At 35.2% G+C, this 18633-nt stretch overlaps 1 protein-coding gene across 3 annotated transcripts; it reads left to right on the plus strand.

Moving 5' to 3' along the window:
• The first annotated feature begins 607 nt into the window (after positions 1 to 607).
• nup35 (nucleoporin 35) lies at positions 608 to 14819 on the plus strand. 3 transcript variants are annotated; one of them, XM_079618798.1, is made up of 9 exons: positions 608 to 807; positions 1135 to 1296; positions 1412 to 1539; positions 3496 to 3550; positions 3636 to 3771; positions 3975 to 4044; positions 5400 to 5528; positions 5640 to 5795; positions 9898 to 10737. In XM_079618798.1, exons 1-9 carry the CDS (start codon positions 795 to 797, stop codon positions 9973 to 9975), a joined length of 927 nt encoding a protein of 308 aa, XP_079474924.1. In that variant the 5' UTR covers positions 608 to 794; the 3' UTR covers positions 9976 to 10737. The 3 variants fall into 3 exon arrangements, with proteins under 3 accessions (XP_079474924.1, XP_079474926.1, XP_079474925.1); XM_079618800.1 differs by lacking the exon at positions 9898 to 10737 and adding an exon at positions 14483 to 14819 and having other exon boundaries at positions 664 to 807; XM_079618799.1 differs by lacking the exon at positions 9898 to 10737 and adding an exon at positions 7071 to 7383 and having other exon boundaries at positions 664 to 807.
• Positions 14820 to 18633: the final 3814 nt, after the last annotated feature.

Genomic DNA, 18633 nt, shown 5'->3' on the forward strand with positions numbered 1-18633 from the left:
CTGCACACACTTCTATGGAAAGGATATATAGTCCAATGATGTACACTGATCAGAACCAGTTCTCCAGATCATTAAAGCTTGAGTAAATGTAATTTACTAAACCATATTAATCATTGTTTTTGTAGGCCTAATACAACTAGTAACTGAATACGTTAATTTATCTTTCTGAGAATTCTTTTTATCTTTATGAGGGTATCATTTTTTATTTTTTACCAAACCATCAAAACAACTCTGTATCATCCTTAGCCTATGTCAGAAACTTAAACAAAATTAGCACATTAATTAATTAGGCTACCATTAATTCAGTTTATTACCTCTTGCCCAAGATATTATATCAACATCAACTATATTGTATTCAATGAAATGCATGCATAGCCTCTGTGGAACAACAGTGTCATCTACAGATGAGTTAGTGTAAGAACATTTTACCTGAACATTTTAAAATCAGTAAAACCATATTTCACAGGTTCATCTTTTCATCTGTGTTAAAAACATAACATGAACGTGAAAAATGAGATAAATGAGATAACAATTAATACAGTGACTAAAGAGAGTTACATTTAAAACAGGTCTTCATTTTAAATTGTGAAACAAAAAAATCAGTTTTACGCTTTGCCTGCAGGGGCGCGCGCTGGTCTCGTGAAAGCGGAAGTTGGTGTCGGACTGTCGGCTGAGCTATGATTTGAACACGCGCAACTTCCGTTCCGTGTGGTTCAAAAAATATTTGCACTCTTTTTCTATCTGGTAAAGCAGGGCTAATCTTTTGTCCGAGGCGGCCGTGCTAGTGACCCGGTATGGACATCCAGAGTAAGTTCTCGAGATTTACTCGAGTCCCGTGTTTGTATGATGATGTCGTTGATACGTTTGTAGAAACGTGCGTAATTCTTGTGGCTGTTGCTAATGTGACCAGTAACGTTAGCTAAAGTAATGTGTTTTATCAGCATTATATAACTCATTCTATATCTGTATATGCGGATATTTCATATGTATTGTAAAGTTACAGACCTTTGAAAGTGCCTCTTGAATGATTTGCGTTCCGATTTTCCGCATTTTGCAATTACATGTAAATATGGGTTCTAGATAGTAGTTTGCAGGAATTTTTTAAAAACACATTTTTTTGATGTCTCATAACAGGTATTGAGCCAATGACACTTGGCTCCCCAACCTCCCCTAAGCCTGGCGCTCAGTTTTTACCCGGGTTTCTGATGGGAGACCTGCCTGCTCCTGTCACACCTCAACCCAGGTCTTTTGGGTTGACAGGAGGTGGGGCAGAAACAAGGTCTCCTCTTCTGGCTGGTAAACACCTAGTATTTTTCGTTGTGTTTTGCTAATACCATGATTAATTCCTACTCCCCTTTTATACATGGCATAGAAGTTACTTGGTAAGAGATTTGATCCTCTCTTCCATCAGGTGGGTCTCCTCCACAGCCAGTGGTCCCAACACCTAAAGACAAGAGTGGAGCCCCTCCAGTCAGAAGCATCTATGATGACCTCAACGGCTCCGGATTGGGAATGTCACCTCTAGCTACTCGCAAACAAGTGAGAAGTGCATACAAACTTGTAGATTTTCATTTAAGTCTGCAGCACATGTCCTTACAGAAGAACATGGAGAGACATTCAAATGTATTTATCTTACATATATATTTTTTTAATTGAGTAAATACAAATAAAAAAAATGACTTTCAAATTCAGTAGTGACTACTGATATTGTATTAGCTATATGAATTTAATTATTGAATTAACAATATTGAAAATAAATGATCATCCCTAATCAGATATATCATGACGATTTGAAAATGTTATTTAATAAATTTGGTAGTTAGAAGATACTGGGTTGGATTCACTAAGAATTGCATGGATTATTCATATTTATATGTACATGAGAACTTCTCATAAGTTTACAACACGTGCATATGCATTTTACATGAAGTCTCTATCAATCGATCTACGAACCGCCGATCCAAATGCGCTGGACCATATGAGATTCTACACAGTTCAGCGCATTTGGATCGGCGGTTCGTAGATCGACTGATAGAGACTGTTTTTCAAAGATGGCTTCTGCCTGTATTCGTGAAGTTGACTGTATGTATAAAATATCTTCTTATTAAACTGTCTGGAGTGGACACTTACACAGTTCTCAATTCTTCGGTTTGCATGTAGGGACCCTCATTATGCTACCGTGTTAGTGTGGGGTGTTTTGAGCCTTAATAGTGGTATTAACAAGCGATTTTTATTTGTCATTACTCAATGCCCCATATACTAGCGTTATAGGCTAAACTGTTTTTAGAGATAAAACTATTTACATGCGATAATCATGAAAACAAATCTCAGATAACGGTTGACTAGGTAACAATGTGTAATTAGACCAAAGGTTCATTTTGCGCCGGAGTTCTCCTTTTACATCGTTAATTAATTTGCAAATTAGCCCTGCCTTCACCCATTCACAGGAGCTCAGAATACCTGATCCACTCGGTCAACTTTACTGTAGTAAACGCTACACAATGGCAAGTGGTAATACTGGTTTAATTCAGGCATATATGTTTGAACCAGAAACTGATTCAGAAAAAGTGGAAGAGTTTATTATACATGCTCGTCTACAAGTCGATGTTTCACAATGGTAATTCGTTTTTTGTGTATCACTCTCTACAATGTCTGACTCCTAACAGTAATTAATATGACGACAGCTAATATAATGTGTTGCTAACACAAACCATGTTCCAATTCACTATCTCAGAGTCAGACAGCTGCCTTCTAAAAAATCAGCATCCTTAGAAGCGCTTTGAATAACTTTCAAACATCAGTGGAGAAAGACATAGTTCATCATAACATCGTAATATGCATACATAATTCACCCGCTATATTGCTAAATGTACCTGATTTTACATATCAATAGAAAAATATAGCCTACTGGGATAACCTGGCTTCTCTTTAGACTCCCCACATAGTAATGATGGGCTAAAGCCCGCCCGCCTGTGATTGGTTACAACAAGGTAGTTTGTGACATAAGAAACCGGCGATTTCAAATCGTGAATTTGGTTCACTGTAGTTTTACGGAGAAAATACTCAGCAATGGTGTTGACTTATGAATTTTCACATGGATTGTCTTAAAGCATATTAAAAAATACCACATAGACATTTAAACAACATTAAAAACTTGGTTTTCACCACAGAGATGAAATATCTATGTAAAAAATGTAATCTTAACAGTAATATGGTTATAAGGCCATCCAGAGTATATAATTTGCATATGTATAGTTAGTTTTTTCCCCCCATAAACTTAGAATAAATTTCACTGTGAAAGTTATTAGTGAATAATATATTTTTTTCTGTAAAAACATTCGTACACTGATTTCACACACAAATATGCACGGTTGGTAAATAAGACCCAATGTTTTTAATATTATTGCACAGATTTAGCAATTACACAGTGAGAAGGGATTGAAAGCATTTTGTTAAGCAGAGTTTTTCCTTCACTTATTATTTTGCTTTTCACAGCCATTTGCTGGAGTGCACACACCATTGTCTGGTCTACCAGGGACACCAGGAACAGGTAAATATCATGTAATTTGATTTCTTACTAAATAAAGTTCCCTGCAAAAAAAAAGTAGATTCTTAGTGTCTTTCTTGTTCTATAGTCTCTAGTTTGTTTAGCCCTGCGGGGCTGCAGATGAAAACAACACTTTCCCCAGCTCAAGTAGATCCGTTCTTCACACAAGGAGATGCTCTGTCCTCTGACGACCAGCTAGATGACACCTGGGTCACAGTGTTTGGGTGTGTGGGTTTAAAAATATATATTTTTTTTATTGTACTATTAAGTATTGTACTATTAAGCACACATATGATGTCAGGGCTTATGGCATCGTTGTTGTCTACATATGGCATAAAATTCTTATTTGTTTGTTTGTACACAGGGCTTATGGCATCGTTGTTGTCTACATATGGCATAACATTCTTATTTGTTTGTTTGTACACAGGTTCCCTCCAGCATCTGCTTCATACATCCTTTTACAGTTTGCACAGTATGGAAACATATTAAAACATGTAGTAAGTACAGGCCAGGTTTCATCATTGCAGTTTGGTTTATATTAGGGGTGGGCGCTATACCGGTATGAACGTGACAATCGGTATTATTTTGTGCCATGATATGGATTTTGCGATACCGAGGATACCGTTTGATATTCATAAATAAAAAAATTGTAGTTATATTTTGTTCAATTTGGTGCTCTTTTACAACTTTTAACTACTAATGGACGATACAGAATCGAGGCTGAACTGAACGTTTAACCTTCTCCTCTACTGTGTCCAACTCGCGGGATGCACAGGCATTAATAATCAAACACCGAGAGCATGGTAACAGTCCAAGTTAATAGAGCTCAAACCCGTCTCCTTAAACACAACAGCAAGAAAGCGAGCATATGCAACTGCAGTTTGCGAACGCGTGAGATTTAACAGAGCTGCCAACGCATCAGCATGACACTTTCACATGCCACACATCCATTCTCTCACTCACAGAAAAATCGCGAAGCAAAGAGGACACGAAGACCGACAGACAAGACAGAGCAGGTTACTTATGATTTAAAAAGTCTCAGCTCTCAGATTCTGTCAATTTTACTACGAAATTCAAACTTTTTTTTAATTTTCCGCTTCTAAATGTGACGTGACAGATCCTATTGCGCATCAGTTCAAGCGGCACGTGAACCGATCTTCTCTACTAGTAAATAAACACGAATGAACAATGTTGAGAGATACAGTACAACTTACCGAAGTGTATATTCCTCATACTCATACATAATATCGATCAATCAGTGTTCTTCAACTGCGAAAAGAGGTCAATAAAACAGCTGGAGAACAATTGTCACATAACATTTACCTCAGGAAAGCCATTTAATGACCTTATATAGAGCGTTAGTTGGCTAGAAAAAATAGCTATATAGAGTATTTAGCTAAATATGTGCACTTTATTACATTTTTTTTTTTTTACTTCGTTAAATAAAGTTGTTAAAATAAACGCATTATTTAATTTGAGTTATTTTTATCCTTAAATTATTGGCTACTACCAGCTGATATAGGGCTCTCTGTGTTTACAGCATTAGGTGAGGGTTTTTTTTCTTGAGAAAATTAACACCCATCTTGTGTACCTAATATTTATCCAAATGATTCAATATTATCAAATCACAATTGAATTGTGAAATTTGTGTCAAGCAATAATACAAAACCATAGCTTACCAGAAATTGTAGGTACCATGTAAACATTGTACCCCCATGAAATTGTATCGCAATATAATATCGATATCGTCCGGACATCGAAAAATATTGTGATATGTATTTTTGCTCATATCGCCCACCCCTAGTTTATATATGATTGTAATCTGTAAAAATGTATTTATTTTCATTTACAGATGTCTAATACTGGAAACTGGATGCATGTTCAGTATCAGTCTAAACTGCAGGCACGGAAAGCTCTCAGTAAAGATGGAAAGATATTTGGAGAAGCCATTATGATTGGTGTCAAACCATGTATTGATAAGGTAGAAGCACACAATAAATAATTTCCTTGTGAAAATTAGCAGTGGATGGAAGTGTCCCTGCATGTAATAATTGTAACGGTAATAATGTTATGTTGTATTTTTTTTGGGCAGAGTGTAATGGAAACCTCAGACAAGGGCAGTACTTCCAGTTCTGTGTTCACGCCCCCGGTGAAGGCTCATGGGACCCCCAGTTACCCTGTATCAACTCCCCGATCTGTCATGAGACCCCTCAGTGCGGCTTACAAAGCATCCAGCAGTGACTACCAGGTATAGTTGAACAAATTCATTAATATATACATCAAAAGCAGTTTTTAAGAAATAAATGCATTTAATGATGCAAGGGTTTTGTGGATGGAGGAGCAGTTTATCGCATTTTGGTAACATATTATAAAAGTACTCGGAGTAACTCTTTAGTATGTTTTTACTAAAATGAAGGTTTGTAAATTTAATTAGGGCATACATATTAATGAAATGGTAACACTTTACAGTAAGGTCTCATTAGTTAATGCATTAACTAACATTAACTACACTACATATTGTGTTATTTCAAGACTCTACTTGTCATCCACAATCTTAAGAGGAGTCAGACTATGTAAAATAGCTGACTAGAGAATATGGAAGTTAAAAAAAATAAAATTCAGTGGCTAAAATTACTATACATGCAAATCTTAACAAATAAATGCTTGGTGTCTCTGAGAGAGAGGGTGAGACAGAGAAATATCATGTAACCTATCATATTGTAAAAGGTTTAAAACATTTTCAAAAGACATATCAAGTAGTATAATGTGTGTATGATTCAGTGTCTAAGTTGATATTACTCTTGAAAGAGAGCTGGTTTCTAAAAGACGCGCAGAGACTGCAACGCAGCTATTTGATTTGCTATCTTGCCAATTTCATTCATTTGTGTATTATATCGTACAAGGTTTCAATTATTTAATTAGGCATGTGAAATATTAGAACGTGTATGATGTAGTATTTTAGTTGATAATCTCTTGCCAAGTTCTGATTTCTGAAAGATGCACAGAGATGGTAACTCGGCTAGTTGCACTAGTTTCATTCATATAGTAGTTTACACATTCACTTTATGTACGTTTATGTAGCCTATAATATCGTGCTATGCCTTGGCAAACATAAGGAGTGTCTGCTGAATAATTTTTCTATTATTCGGTAGATTTTGGTAGTCGTTTTCAATGCGTTATCCGTGCCTTTACAAATACGGTATTCGGCATGGGCACATCCCTATTTGTAACAGTATTTATTCAACAGTATCTTGTTAATGTTAGTTAACTGTTCATGGTTAGTTTGTTCTCAGGTCCATTAAATAATATTGACATCAAGGGTGGCAAGAGTATTGAAAAAGTAAAAGAACAATTAATTTAAAAAAAATGTAGTGGGTAGAGTAAAATAAACTATTTGAGTAAAAGTACTCATGAGTAGTGAGAGCTGAGCTGTGGATTCTACCCCCTTATAATAAACACTTTACACTGCTATTTTTAAATGTAGAAAATACTGTAATTCACATTCTCTTTTGCTGTTTTTCAGAAAGAATGAAGAATATCTAGATCCATCAACAGTTTTAATATTGTCTTTTATAAAATAAATCACTTATCACTGATAAAACGTATCCCAAATGTACTTCCAAAACAACAGGAAAATGCTATTACACATGAAAGTAACTTTCAGTACAATCATCACCATTTTAAATAATGAATAAAAATAATGGATTTAAAATCATTAGTAAGGCCTCAACACTGAGCAAGGTATTGTTGCACATAAAAAAATCAATGTTCAGAACAGTACAAAGAATTTAAAAAAAATTGCTGATTGTATGACATGGATTAAAAAACCTGTTTATAAATGAGCTGTACTTTTATTGCATCGCACTGACAGAGATGCAGTATAACGTGCATGGGTCATCCAATAGGTGCGTACTGAATTTGATCCTCCAATTTCAGTACATTTATCCATGGTAAGCTTTTTTCCACATTTAGCATTTTAGAATGTCCCCAACCAACTTTTTCACATACTAAACTCAAGATATAATGAGCTGCTGCAGGACGCGCGAGGGAGAGGTGTGGCAGTGCAGATCACACGTCTCTATATGTTCAAGTAAATAAATGGGAATTCTCCACATTATGAACGTGTCACTTGCGGGAGTTATAAATATTGTAAACACCTGCAACCTCATGACAAATTTTATACCCTGTATATTTACAGATCATCTAGTAAGCCTTAAATTGGAGGAAGAATGAAATGCTGATATCGCAATTGAATTGATGCCTGAAGGTTGTCTTTCCACAGCAGAAACAAGACTGTGATGTTGCAAAGTGTCGGTCGAGCAGAAAGTTACAATATAATTGAGATGTTGAATTTCTGCCGCTGCATCAGATGTAGTAGCCCAGTGCGGCGGCTACGCATTGTCATGTTGTAAATAAGACAACATCTGTATTGCAAATATGTTGCTGCTGTTTTGGGCTTATCCTTACCAACGCATCATGCTTTGGAGGCGTACAGTCACGGAATCACTGCACATTATAAAAACAGTAAATTGAGCGTTTGAGAGGAAAAATGTCAAATGAAAAATGTCAAGTGACAGAAAACACGACAACTTCAGTGAAGAAGAGACCTTCATTCTTTTCTCTTTTTTTATGCCTTTGTTCTTGCAGTTTTGATATTATAGCAATTTGCAAAAAATATATATTTTTCATATGATTTTGAATGACAGGAGTGGGTAAGATGATGATGAAGATGCTAATAATAATATTCAGCGTATTATAATCTAGATTAGGGATGTCAATTTTCTCAAATTACCATGATCGATCGTCTTTTAAATTAACGATCAATTCATCGATTAATCGTTAGCCTTAATACTGCAATATGCGTCTTGCAGTGCATGGCCAACAGCGTGACGGTCGGCAATCCTGCTTAAAACGCGATGTTCCTCACCAAATTAATGAAAATGTTTTTTAATCTAAATAAAGGGCTAGTATGATTGTAAAATGTTTCGATGTGATTGATCATTTAATTAAATTGATTATTTAATAATCAAATATAATGACTACTAAATACAACGCGTCACCACCGCCGCCTCAGATGCGGCAGAATGTGTGACTGGAAGTGCTCTCCCTGAACAACGCACTGAAGACGGCATCTAAACCCAATGCATTCACAATGATTTAATACAATAGTGTTCTCATGTTATGTAATATGTCAGTCCCAAATTATTCATCGTTATTATTAGTCGTGCATTAGTCGTGCATGCTGAATGAATAGGCTACCGTTAAACTGGAGCACTTAGTTTGCTAGCTCGCTATTTAACTCAAAGAAACGCATTCTATATGAGATTAATCAGATATATTCAAAATAAACATAATTACAAATTATTTCTGCACAAAATGACGCAAAGTTACGTGCCATTCATTGAATGACTCCTGTTGTGGACGCGCTCTTCCTGGAGCAACGCGACACGGCAACTAAACTCAAATAATGCACAATATTTATTATATATACACAATATATTACAATATTGTTCTCTTTATAATGTTATGGAATATGACAGTCCTCCCAATAGTCATTATTATGCGTGCAGTGCCGTTTGAGCTGCGCGCGCTGAAGCTGATCACGGGCACTACAGCGTTAATTCAAGGGATGCATCCAATATAAGATAAATCAGATATAGATAGGCATACACAAAATAAACACAATATTACAACTTACATTTGCAGAAAACAAAAGGCTGCGAATGAACACGGCAACGTATAAAGTTAGTCATAATGGTGTAAAATGGTTCCAAACAAACGCGGTTGAGCAGTGCGCACGCGCAGGAACCTGCTTAATCGATGATCGAGAAGTTGTATCGATTAAATGTATTATCGACAATTAATCGATCGTCGATTAATCGTTGACATCCCTAATCTAGATTTACAAATGTTATTTAAAGGTGGGGTATGTGATTTGCAAAACGGCTGGCAGATTTTGAAAATACACAACTCAAATGGTCCTACCTTCTTTCCTTTGACTCCACCCATTCAAAGAACATGGACATGGAGGGGGGGATGGTACGTCCGATTGATTGACGCACTTACTATCCAATGATTCTAGGTGGTCTTGGAAATTATTGGCTGGAGTTTTTCGAGTCCTGCCCGTTCCACAGATGATTATATTGCTTAATTTTTAATTAAGCTAACTCAGTGGCTGTAAGTGGGTTAGGAATAGGATTTTAAGTGATTTGGAAAAAAAATGCCAAAAAAGAGATTACATACCCCACCTTTAAATAGCTACTGAAATAAATTACCTTGTGCTGTACGGAACAACGTTTTAAAAGCATAATTTCTGAAGGACCTCCTTTTTGTTTTGTTCTGATTTATAGGTTGTGTCAGATCAACAGACACCAAAAAAGGATGACAGTCTTGTATCGAAAGCAATGGAGTATATGTTTGGATGGTAATCTTTCACGCACGGGGTCCTGATGAAAAAGCTCTGAGACCATCAACAGCCTCTGATGTGTTGACATTGCTCTAAAAACCTGACATTGGGTTTTTCTGAGCACAATCATTGAGTGAATACAAAAGCACTTTATCTCTACGTTTGCGGACTGTTTGACATTGCGTGCTCTTTTGCTGAAGATGGGCTCTTGAGTGTTTCACTTGGACTGCTTTCAGCTGCTGGGTTTGGTCCCTCAAGTCTGTCCTCAAAATCATACAGATTTAACTGAATTGTGTTTCTGAACATTAAGTGTTTCAGGTCTTAAACATGCCAAAAGAGGGTTCTGCTGGTTATTTAAGGAGCATATCATGACACTCTCTCACGGGACCCTATTGTACAAAATCTGAAATTTTTACTTGACAGGTTGTGGTTATGGTCTGCTTTATTGATCTCATAAGCATATCATTGATTACATTCAGCATTTTGATACCAAGACCGTATTCTACAATTTAACCATATTTCCATTGGGTTATATACATGTTTTTAGGTTATTGTGGGTTTTCACTAACTTTATCAATAATTTTAATGGGACAGAAAATCTGAAAACTTCTTTTTTTTATAGAAATGTTTGATTTTGAAAATGCCTTTTCCCTTTAATAAACATTGTCTGACTAGAAACTGCAGTTTGCTTTCTGTTATTTATTTTAAACGTACGTTAGGTAACTGTTCAAAATGAACAAAAAACTAAATTTAAATGAGTAAATAAATGCATCATAATTCCTTTGTCCAAAGCGTGGGTTTTGTGTCTTACCCTTTTTCACTATGGTAAGCCTATTATATACAGGTGATACTCGAAGAATTAGAAAATCGTGCAAAAGTTAATTTATTTCAGTAATTAAACTTAAAAGGTGAAACTAATATAAAGACTCATTACATGCAAAGTGAGATATCCCATGCCTTATTTGTTATAATTTTGATGATGATGATTATGGCTTACAGCTTATGAAAACCCCCGATTCAGAATCTCAGAAAATTTTAATATTACATGAAATCGATAAAAAAAAGGATTTTAAATACAGAAATGTTGGCCCTCCATGAAAAGTATAATGCATATGTACTCAGTACTTGGTTTGGGCCCCTTTTGCATGAATTGCATGCTTTATTAAGTCCAGTGTCAATGCAGCCGCCTACAGGACATTTTAGAGCACTTCACTCTTCCTTCAGCAGACAAGCTTTATGGAGATGCTGACTTCATTTTCCAGCAGGACTTGAACCTGGTTCAATGACCATGGGATTGTGCTTGATTGCCCAGCAAACTCACCTGACCTGAACCCCATAAAGAATCTATGGGGCATTGCCAAGAGAAAGATGAGACATGAGACCGAACAATGCAGAAGAGCTGAAGGCCGCTATTGAAGCATCCTGGTCTTCCATAACACCTCAGCAGTGCCACAGGCTGATAGCATCTGTGCCACAGGCTGATAGCATCTGTGCCACAGGCTGATAGCATCTATGCCACGCTGCATTGAGGCAGTAATTCATGCAAAAGGGGCCCCAACCAAGTACTGAGTACATATCAGGGTCCCCGCGGATCCTTAAAAAGTCTTAAAAGGTCTTAAATTCGATTTTTTAAATTTAAGGCCTTAAAAAGTCTTAAAGTCTTATTTTTACTTATGAAAAGTCTTATTTTTACCTATGAAAGGTCTTAAATTTTAGATGACAATTTGACTTAGACTTATCTAAATACTTTCCAAATGAAAACTATCTAATTAGCGTGCGTATTATTTTTTATTATTCTATCTTCGTGGATTTCCTTGTTCACGTGACAATTCGCGTCATTTACGGCAGCGTCTGTCTTCTGCGCGCGAGAGGAGAGGATAAGAAAACGAATAAATGTCAGTTCAATAGTAAGTTCATTCTTTGTGTTTAGGATTGTCTATGAACTATGATGATATTGTAATCATTGTAAACTATGTACGAGGCACTGCGAGTGCGAGCTGACATCGCATTTGTCTCTCATGCTTTCACTGCGTGATGTGTCAGTGCAGTTATAGATATGTCCCCAAATGATTTTTTGTCTTGCTATATATATTTATATCATATTATGTTGTTATATTAGAAAATCACGAGCAAGAGTGCCTTTTTCCTGTGCACAATTGCAAATGTGCTATTTATTTTATACAACAGTTAAATTAACAATAAAGTTAACATCGTGTGTTACTTTTTATATTGTCAATATTTTGTTTCCCCCTTTATTTCACCGACGATAATTTCATAATGAAACTGTAGTTATTATTCCAACAGACCGATTATTTTTTTTAACTGAAATCCGCGTTTTGAACGAATCATTTGATTCCATGAATGATTTGAATCGGCCGTTTGAACAAATCGGTTGAATAAATGACTCCAACAACTCGCTTATTAAGACAGTGACTTACTGCCACCTACTGGCGGGTTTAGTTTCATATTTAAAGTACCCTTTAATTAAAATGTTAAAATTATAAATAATTTCATATTTAAATATTGAATAGTTTTATTTATGCAATTGTAAATTAAGTGTAAATATTGTCACCTCTGCACTGCAAGGATGGGTTTTAATTTAATTATTTAATTTGACAGTGGTACTGTATTATTCTAATATAATTTAATTTGAATGTTAGAATTTGACATAAAAGGTGATGCATACCTCTAAGTACGTTTAGAAATAATTTACATATTTAGGTGAAAATGCCCCTGGAAATCATTTTAAGGTGACAAATATTGCCCCTTAATAACATTTTTAATTTCAGTCACTACTGTAAACTGACCACTGCATAGAATGTTAAATATTAATATCTTCGTGAGTCTAATATCAACAACAGGCCTAAACCAGCGCATGGTACCAGTACAAATTCAGTAAAATATCATCTAATTATTAACAACAAAACTTTGAAAATATCGAGATATATTTTTGTTAATATTGCACACCCCTAATGTACGGTATTAATTTTGATTTCTTCAGGTCTTAAAAAGCCTTAAATTTTACTTTAAAAAATGTGCAGATACCCTGCATATGCATGATTATACTTTTCAGAGGGCCAACATTTAAAATCCTTTTTTTTTTTAATTGATTTCATGTAATATAAAAATTTTGTGAGATTTTGAATTGGGGGTTTTCATAAGCTGTAAGCCATAATCATCAAAATAACAAATAAAGGCTTGAATTCTCACTTCGCATGTAATGATATAATATATTAAGTTTCACCTTTTAAGTTGAATTACTGAAATAAATGAACTTTTGCACGATATTCTAATTTGAGTTTCACCTGTATAGTGCATGCGTTTCGTCATATAGAGAAAAGTTGCTCCGGCCTCTTTGATGTGTGTATGGTGTGGTAGTGCGAGAGATAAAAGTTGACATGGAGCACAATAAACCTCTAAACTTTGAGGAATCACCCGTTTTAAAATTAACACTGGCTTGGTTTTTCAGAAAACAGATATTTGAAAAGTTGTAAAAGCGAGATGAAGATGGTGTTATTTTACTCCACATCCGAGTAATGTATTTTATTGAACAGATAAATTACCATTTGTAGCTCTCTAACAGAGTTCATTGTAAAGCATTATCTATTGTAAAGGGTAATATTCTTCCGCACAGTCAAGCAAAGCCGAAGCACAACCAAAGCAAAATGCAAACGTGCCACGATTTTGAGTACTTAACTTGACTTGGCAAGTATTAGAAGCTTTGACTTTGGGTTTGGAATGAAGCATTTAAAGTGTGAAGAGACTTTCAACTGCATTCAGCACTGTTCTTCTGCAGACCTCGGTTTTAATAAGTGGTTATTTGAGTTACTGTTGCCTTTCTATCAGTTCAAGTTAGTCTAGCCATTCTCCCCTGACCTCTGGCAGATCTTTTAAACTTCAGCAGATCATCTTGACCATGTCTACATGCTAAGAGAGATACTGTCATGTGATTGGCTGATTAGATATTTGCGTTATCGAGCACTTCAGAAGGTGTAATAAAGTGGCTGGTTAGAATATGTGTGTAAGATATATTGAACTATTCAGGGTTTCAAACAATTTGAGATTTGTTGTTCAGTTAATTGCTTATTCAACTTTTGCATATCTTTACATTAGATATATATAAACATTCTGTTAAACTCTGAATGCAGTATATATCATTCTTAAGATGACTAAAACCAATGAAGCTGCAGCATTTACTTCAACATAAAAATTAAATCAAATAAATTTCATATGGAGTGGGATGTGCTAATGAGAATAAATTGACATGCGTTGCCTTCATTCCTTAAACCCATTCACAGCTCAGCATATTTATTGAATTATTGATTTTGTGTGTACTTGCCTCATTTGTACAAGATCCCCCCCCCCCCCCCCCCCCCCCCCCAAATCTGTCACGTGCAATGAAATCCAATATGTAATTTGTGGCTGCTTGCAAGATTGTAACTTGACCCAGATTTCCCATTATTTCTTGAGATTTGATTGGAGACTCAAAGGTTAAGACTTGTAGATGAAGCATCTTTTTCCTCTTTCAGTGACCTTCCAGATGACCCTGAGACTTGTTTGAGGTGTATGAACCTCGCTCTGATCAGGCAGGGTATAGCCAGCTGGATGGCCAGATCAGACACATGGCTGAGTGCTTGCTGAAGGTGACACAGTGCGGGTCTCTGGAGGTGAGGCTGACCCTTGCTGTCAGTGCACAGCTCAGGTGATACGCTCAGAGATGCACGCTACCCCCGGGCCTGCTTGAGATATTAATCCATCCTGATTACTGCTGTTTTTACACCGGAGGCATGATTTAACTAACCTTGAAACAGGCTTATTTTTGTGGCTCATGCATAAATGAAGTAAAGTCTAGTGGTTGGTAAACTGTTGAAGCATTCAGGGTTTTATTGACCTCACAAGACATCAGGGGCCGATCACGATGCAAAATTATATTTAATTTCTCAGTGTCAATGTTTCCTGAGTAATAAGAATGGCAAATTGTACAGTCTCTCTCTTTTAAACTGAAATGTTACTGTATGAACAATTTTACCTTAGAAATCGCAAGTAAGTTTCACAAGAAACAGCACACATTGAATTAAACATGAAATTCTGAAGGGAGAAAATTAGTTTTTTTGTAAAACATTCAAATAACATTCCCTGAACTCGATTTTCTAGTTCACATCAAAAAAATTTAATTGGCCCAAGTGAAATTCTGCAAATTTAATTTGATCAATTTGCAGAATTTCACTTGGGCCAAATGTTGGGCGAAAATGAGTTGAGGAGGTTATAATTTTTTACAGTGTTGAAACATTTCAAACTTTTTTATTTATTTCTAGAGTCATTTTAAAGTTAAGTATTACCTACTAAAATTTTAGCAACAAAAAAACCCACATTGTTTATAACAACAACAAAAAAATTTAATGAACACATTGTTTTTGTTTTGGATCCACTGCAATGCAAGAAAGCAGCCACACTTCTCATGCATTGTGCAGTTCAAACCGATGTTGAATTCAGATGAGATGGGATGTTGACCACTAGATGGCAGTGTTCATTTACTGCTTTTTTTAAGCAGAAGTAACTTTCTTGTTGTAGCGCCTTTATTTGAGTTTGAACCTTAAGTTCATGCATGTTTCTTTCTGATGTTTTAAATCCAACTTGCAAACAAAAGTTCAGTGATAACTGAGCCAATAATTTGATGCAAAGTTACCATTTATTTTTAAGACATGCTAGATGAGCTACAAAATGTGTAATCATTTAAATTAGCTCATTCTAATTTGACCGATTGCAACAATGTAATTCTAATAAGTATTTGATTATCATTGACACATTTTTTGGAGACTTTGTTGTTTTCTCCATTTTATAAGAGATTTTATAAAAAAAAAAAGCTGTTTGTTATTGTTGACATGCTTTTGGAATTGAATTGGCCAATTTATTGTTTGTGCCTGAAGATGTGATGGATGCAAATATGAAATCTTGAAAAGTGCATGCATTATAGAGCATCCAGTACGATAGTGCTATTTTTAACGTGATCAGTTATAGATGCAGGTAAAAGATGACTCTGTCACCGTAAAATGCAGCCTAATTCAAAACACGTCAGGATGCAGGTCCTCTTAGTCACTGTGTAATCGTGTATTAAAGAGATCAGGAAGGAATTAAATGAGACCTTGGCTGTGCAACAGGATTTATACAGGTCCTATTAGACTTATTCATTTATAGTTTTAATTAAATTCTGGAAATGCAGCACTGCAGAAAAGTAACCTGTTATTGGATAATCTGGGTGTGTAGCTCTCAGGGCAGGGTGCATATCAATAACGCCTCCAGTGAAAAGGCCACAGCAGTATGGACTATTTAATGAGAGGATGTGAATTAACTCGGAGTCGGATGGGGAAAGAGGAGAGCCACCTTGCAATGAAATGCTTCTTTATTTGGCACACAATGGAATAAGGGCCGGAAAAATCAATGATGATATCTCCCGATTACAATCATCAAGGTTTACTTCTCTTTCAGAATGATTCTTATCAATTCCCTTAAGAGCAACAGCCTGTGTGAAGGATCAATACCATGCTGGTGCTGTGGTTTTACCTAATGCGTGCAAACCCTGGGCGTTTGTATGAGCGAATGCATGCAAAGGCTCTTCTGACACATTAGAATAGCCTTGCTTTCATTTGGCACTAAAGATCAGAATAAGGGGTTTTCATGTGAAGCATTCTCATTCCAGATCACATTCACACATGATCTAATTATTCTTCAAGAGGTTCTCCGTGATTGTTGATGGTGGTAATGAGACTCCCTCATCATCTTCCCATGGAGAGCGAGTGAGGGATGAGAACATAGCAAAAAGTCTTTGTCTTTAATCTGTGTTTTCTAGTAAAAAATGTCTGAACAAGATACATTTACTTTAGAATCAAACTTTTATAAGATAACAATAAAAAAAAACTTTAGGATAATTGAGATTTAATAGACATTCATATTAAAATACATCTTCCACATGTTCCTACGGTGGAGAGGGAATGAGGGATAAGAATACTGCAAAAATATTTGTATTAAGCAGGATTTTTCCCTTTTTTTCCAGTAAAAAACTAAATAAATATGAGAACCAAACATTGATAAGATATTAAAACTTGTTCTGAAAGAACGTTAAAAAAACATAACATTAATTGCAATTATAATATAACAATTATGTAAATAATTATAATAACTATGATTATTATTATTGTATTATAAATTATGATATTATGAACAATTAATTATAATAACAACAATAATATAATCATTATTAATACTAAGGCTTGTCTTTTAATCCTCAATAATATTTGTTGTATATGATGATAATGAAGATTATAAATAATAATTACAATTTTAATATAATTATAATGATAACTTTTATTATTGATGCATTATTATTATTATTTTGGCATTATTTATTATACAATATAGTATATTAACAACTGATATAATAATAATATTGTTGTTGATGAGGAATAATTGTTATCATTATTGTTAGTTATTTTGATATTGACTTTTTTATAATATATTGCAATATGTTTTCTTTTCTAAAATTAATCATTTAATAATTTTGTTATTATTAAAAGTATTCTTAATTGGTGTATTAAATGTATTCTCAGTGCATAATAAAATTTCGATGTGTTGTGGGGGTTTCTGGGCTGACATCATCACACATCACACACAGGAGGTGAGAGAGTTTGAACCTCTGTGTCCCTGTCAGCCCTGCTCAGAGTCCACTGAATGATACAGCATGATGCCTTTAAAAAAATGGCCTGACCACCGCATGCAGGTTAAGCCATGCGTAAACATCAGCGGACTTTATCAGTGCACGCATTGGCTGCTGGTGAATCGGGGCCCGTGCACAGAGATTCCTCTCAGGTGTTTGCAGGGACCATGATATGATGGGACTAGAATGTGAATGAAGCGTCTCGTAGAGTCTATGCTCTTGTCAAGCAGGATTACTCTCTGATGTTGACAGGCGCGCATACAGAGAGCATTGTTATTTTGAGAGAAGATAGTGCCAAACTTGGCTGCAGGTTGTTGACTTGTTCTTGTTCGTTGACATAGATATAGGAAAGTCGAATTCACTTTAAATAGTTAACCTACATTATTACACAGATCTGGCCTGAATGCTTGATTCAGTCGCAGCATTTAGTGGCCACTTGTGAATAATGACTGATGTATAGGACAACACTTTTTATAACTGGCTGAAACTATTTTATTCTGTACATTGCTTTACAAGTAACTAATACTTTATCAAAAAATAAGAATTATTTAATTTGTTTATTTATTTTGTAAAGCCACATTATAAACAGGATTATATATAGTCAGCTGGTCATTTTTGCAAAATCAACCCCTTCAGTATTATGTTAATGTTATCCCAGTAATACTTAATGTTGCGTTTTAGTTTTTTTGACAGAAACATTCGGTTAATATTTCGTAATAATTTTTGAATACATTGTGTTGTTAATATGTATATTATCAGATGTAGGAAAACATTTATTTTCAATATTATAGTTAGTAGATGTTTTACTACTGGCTTGATTATTTTATTTGACTTTTACTTTTTTCTGTGGAACACATTTGAAAAAAATAAATAAATAAGAACAACTGAGCGCCAAAGAGCAAAGATGGCAGGTTTGAAATCACATCCTGTATTTTCTAGGGTTCCTGCGCCTGCAGAGCAACTGACATT

The sequence above is a fragment of the Phoxinus phoxinus genome (assembly GCF_949152265.1).
Source record: "Phoxinus phoxinus genome assembly, chromosome: 7".
Taxonomy (NCBI): domain Eukaryota; kingdom Metazoa; phylum Chordata; class Actinopteri; order Cypriniformes; family Leuciscidae; genus Phoxinus; species Phoxinus phoxinus.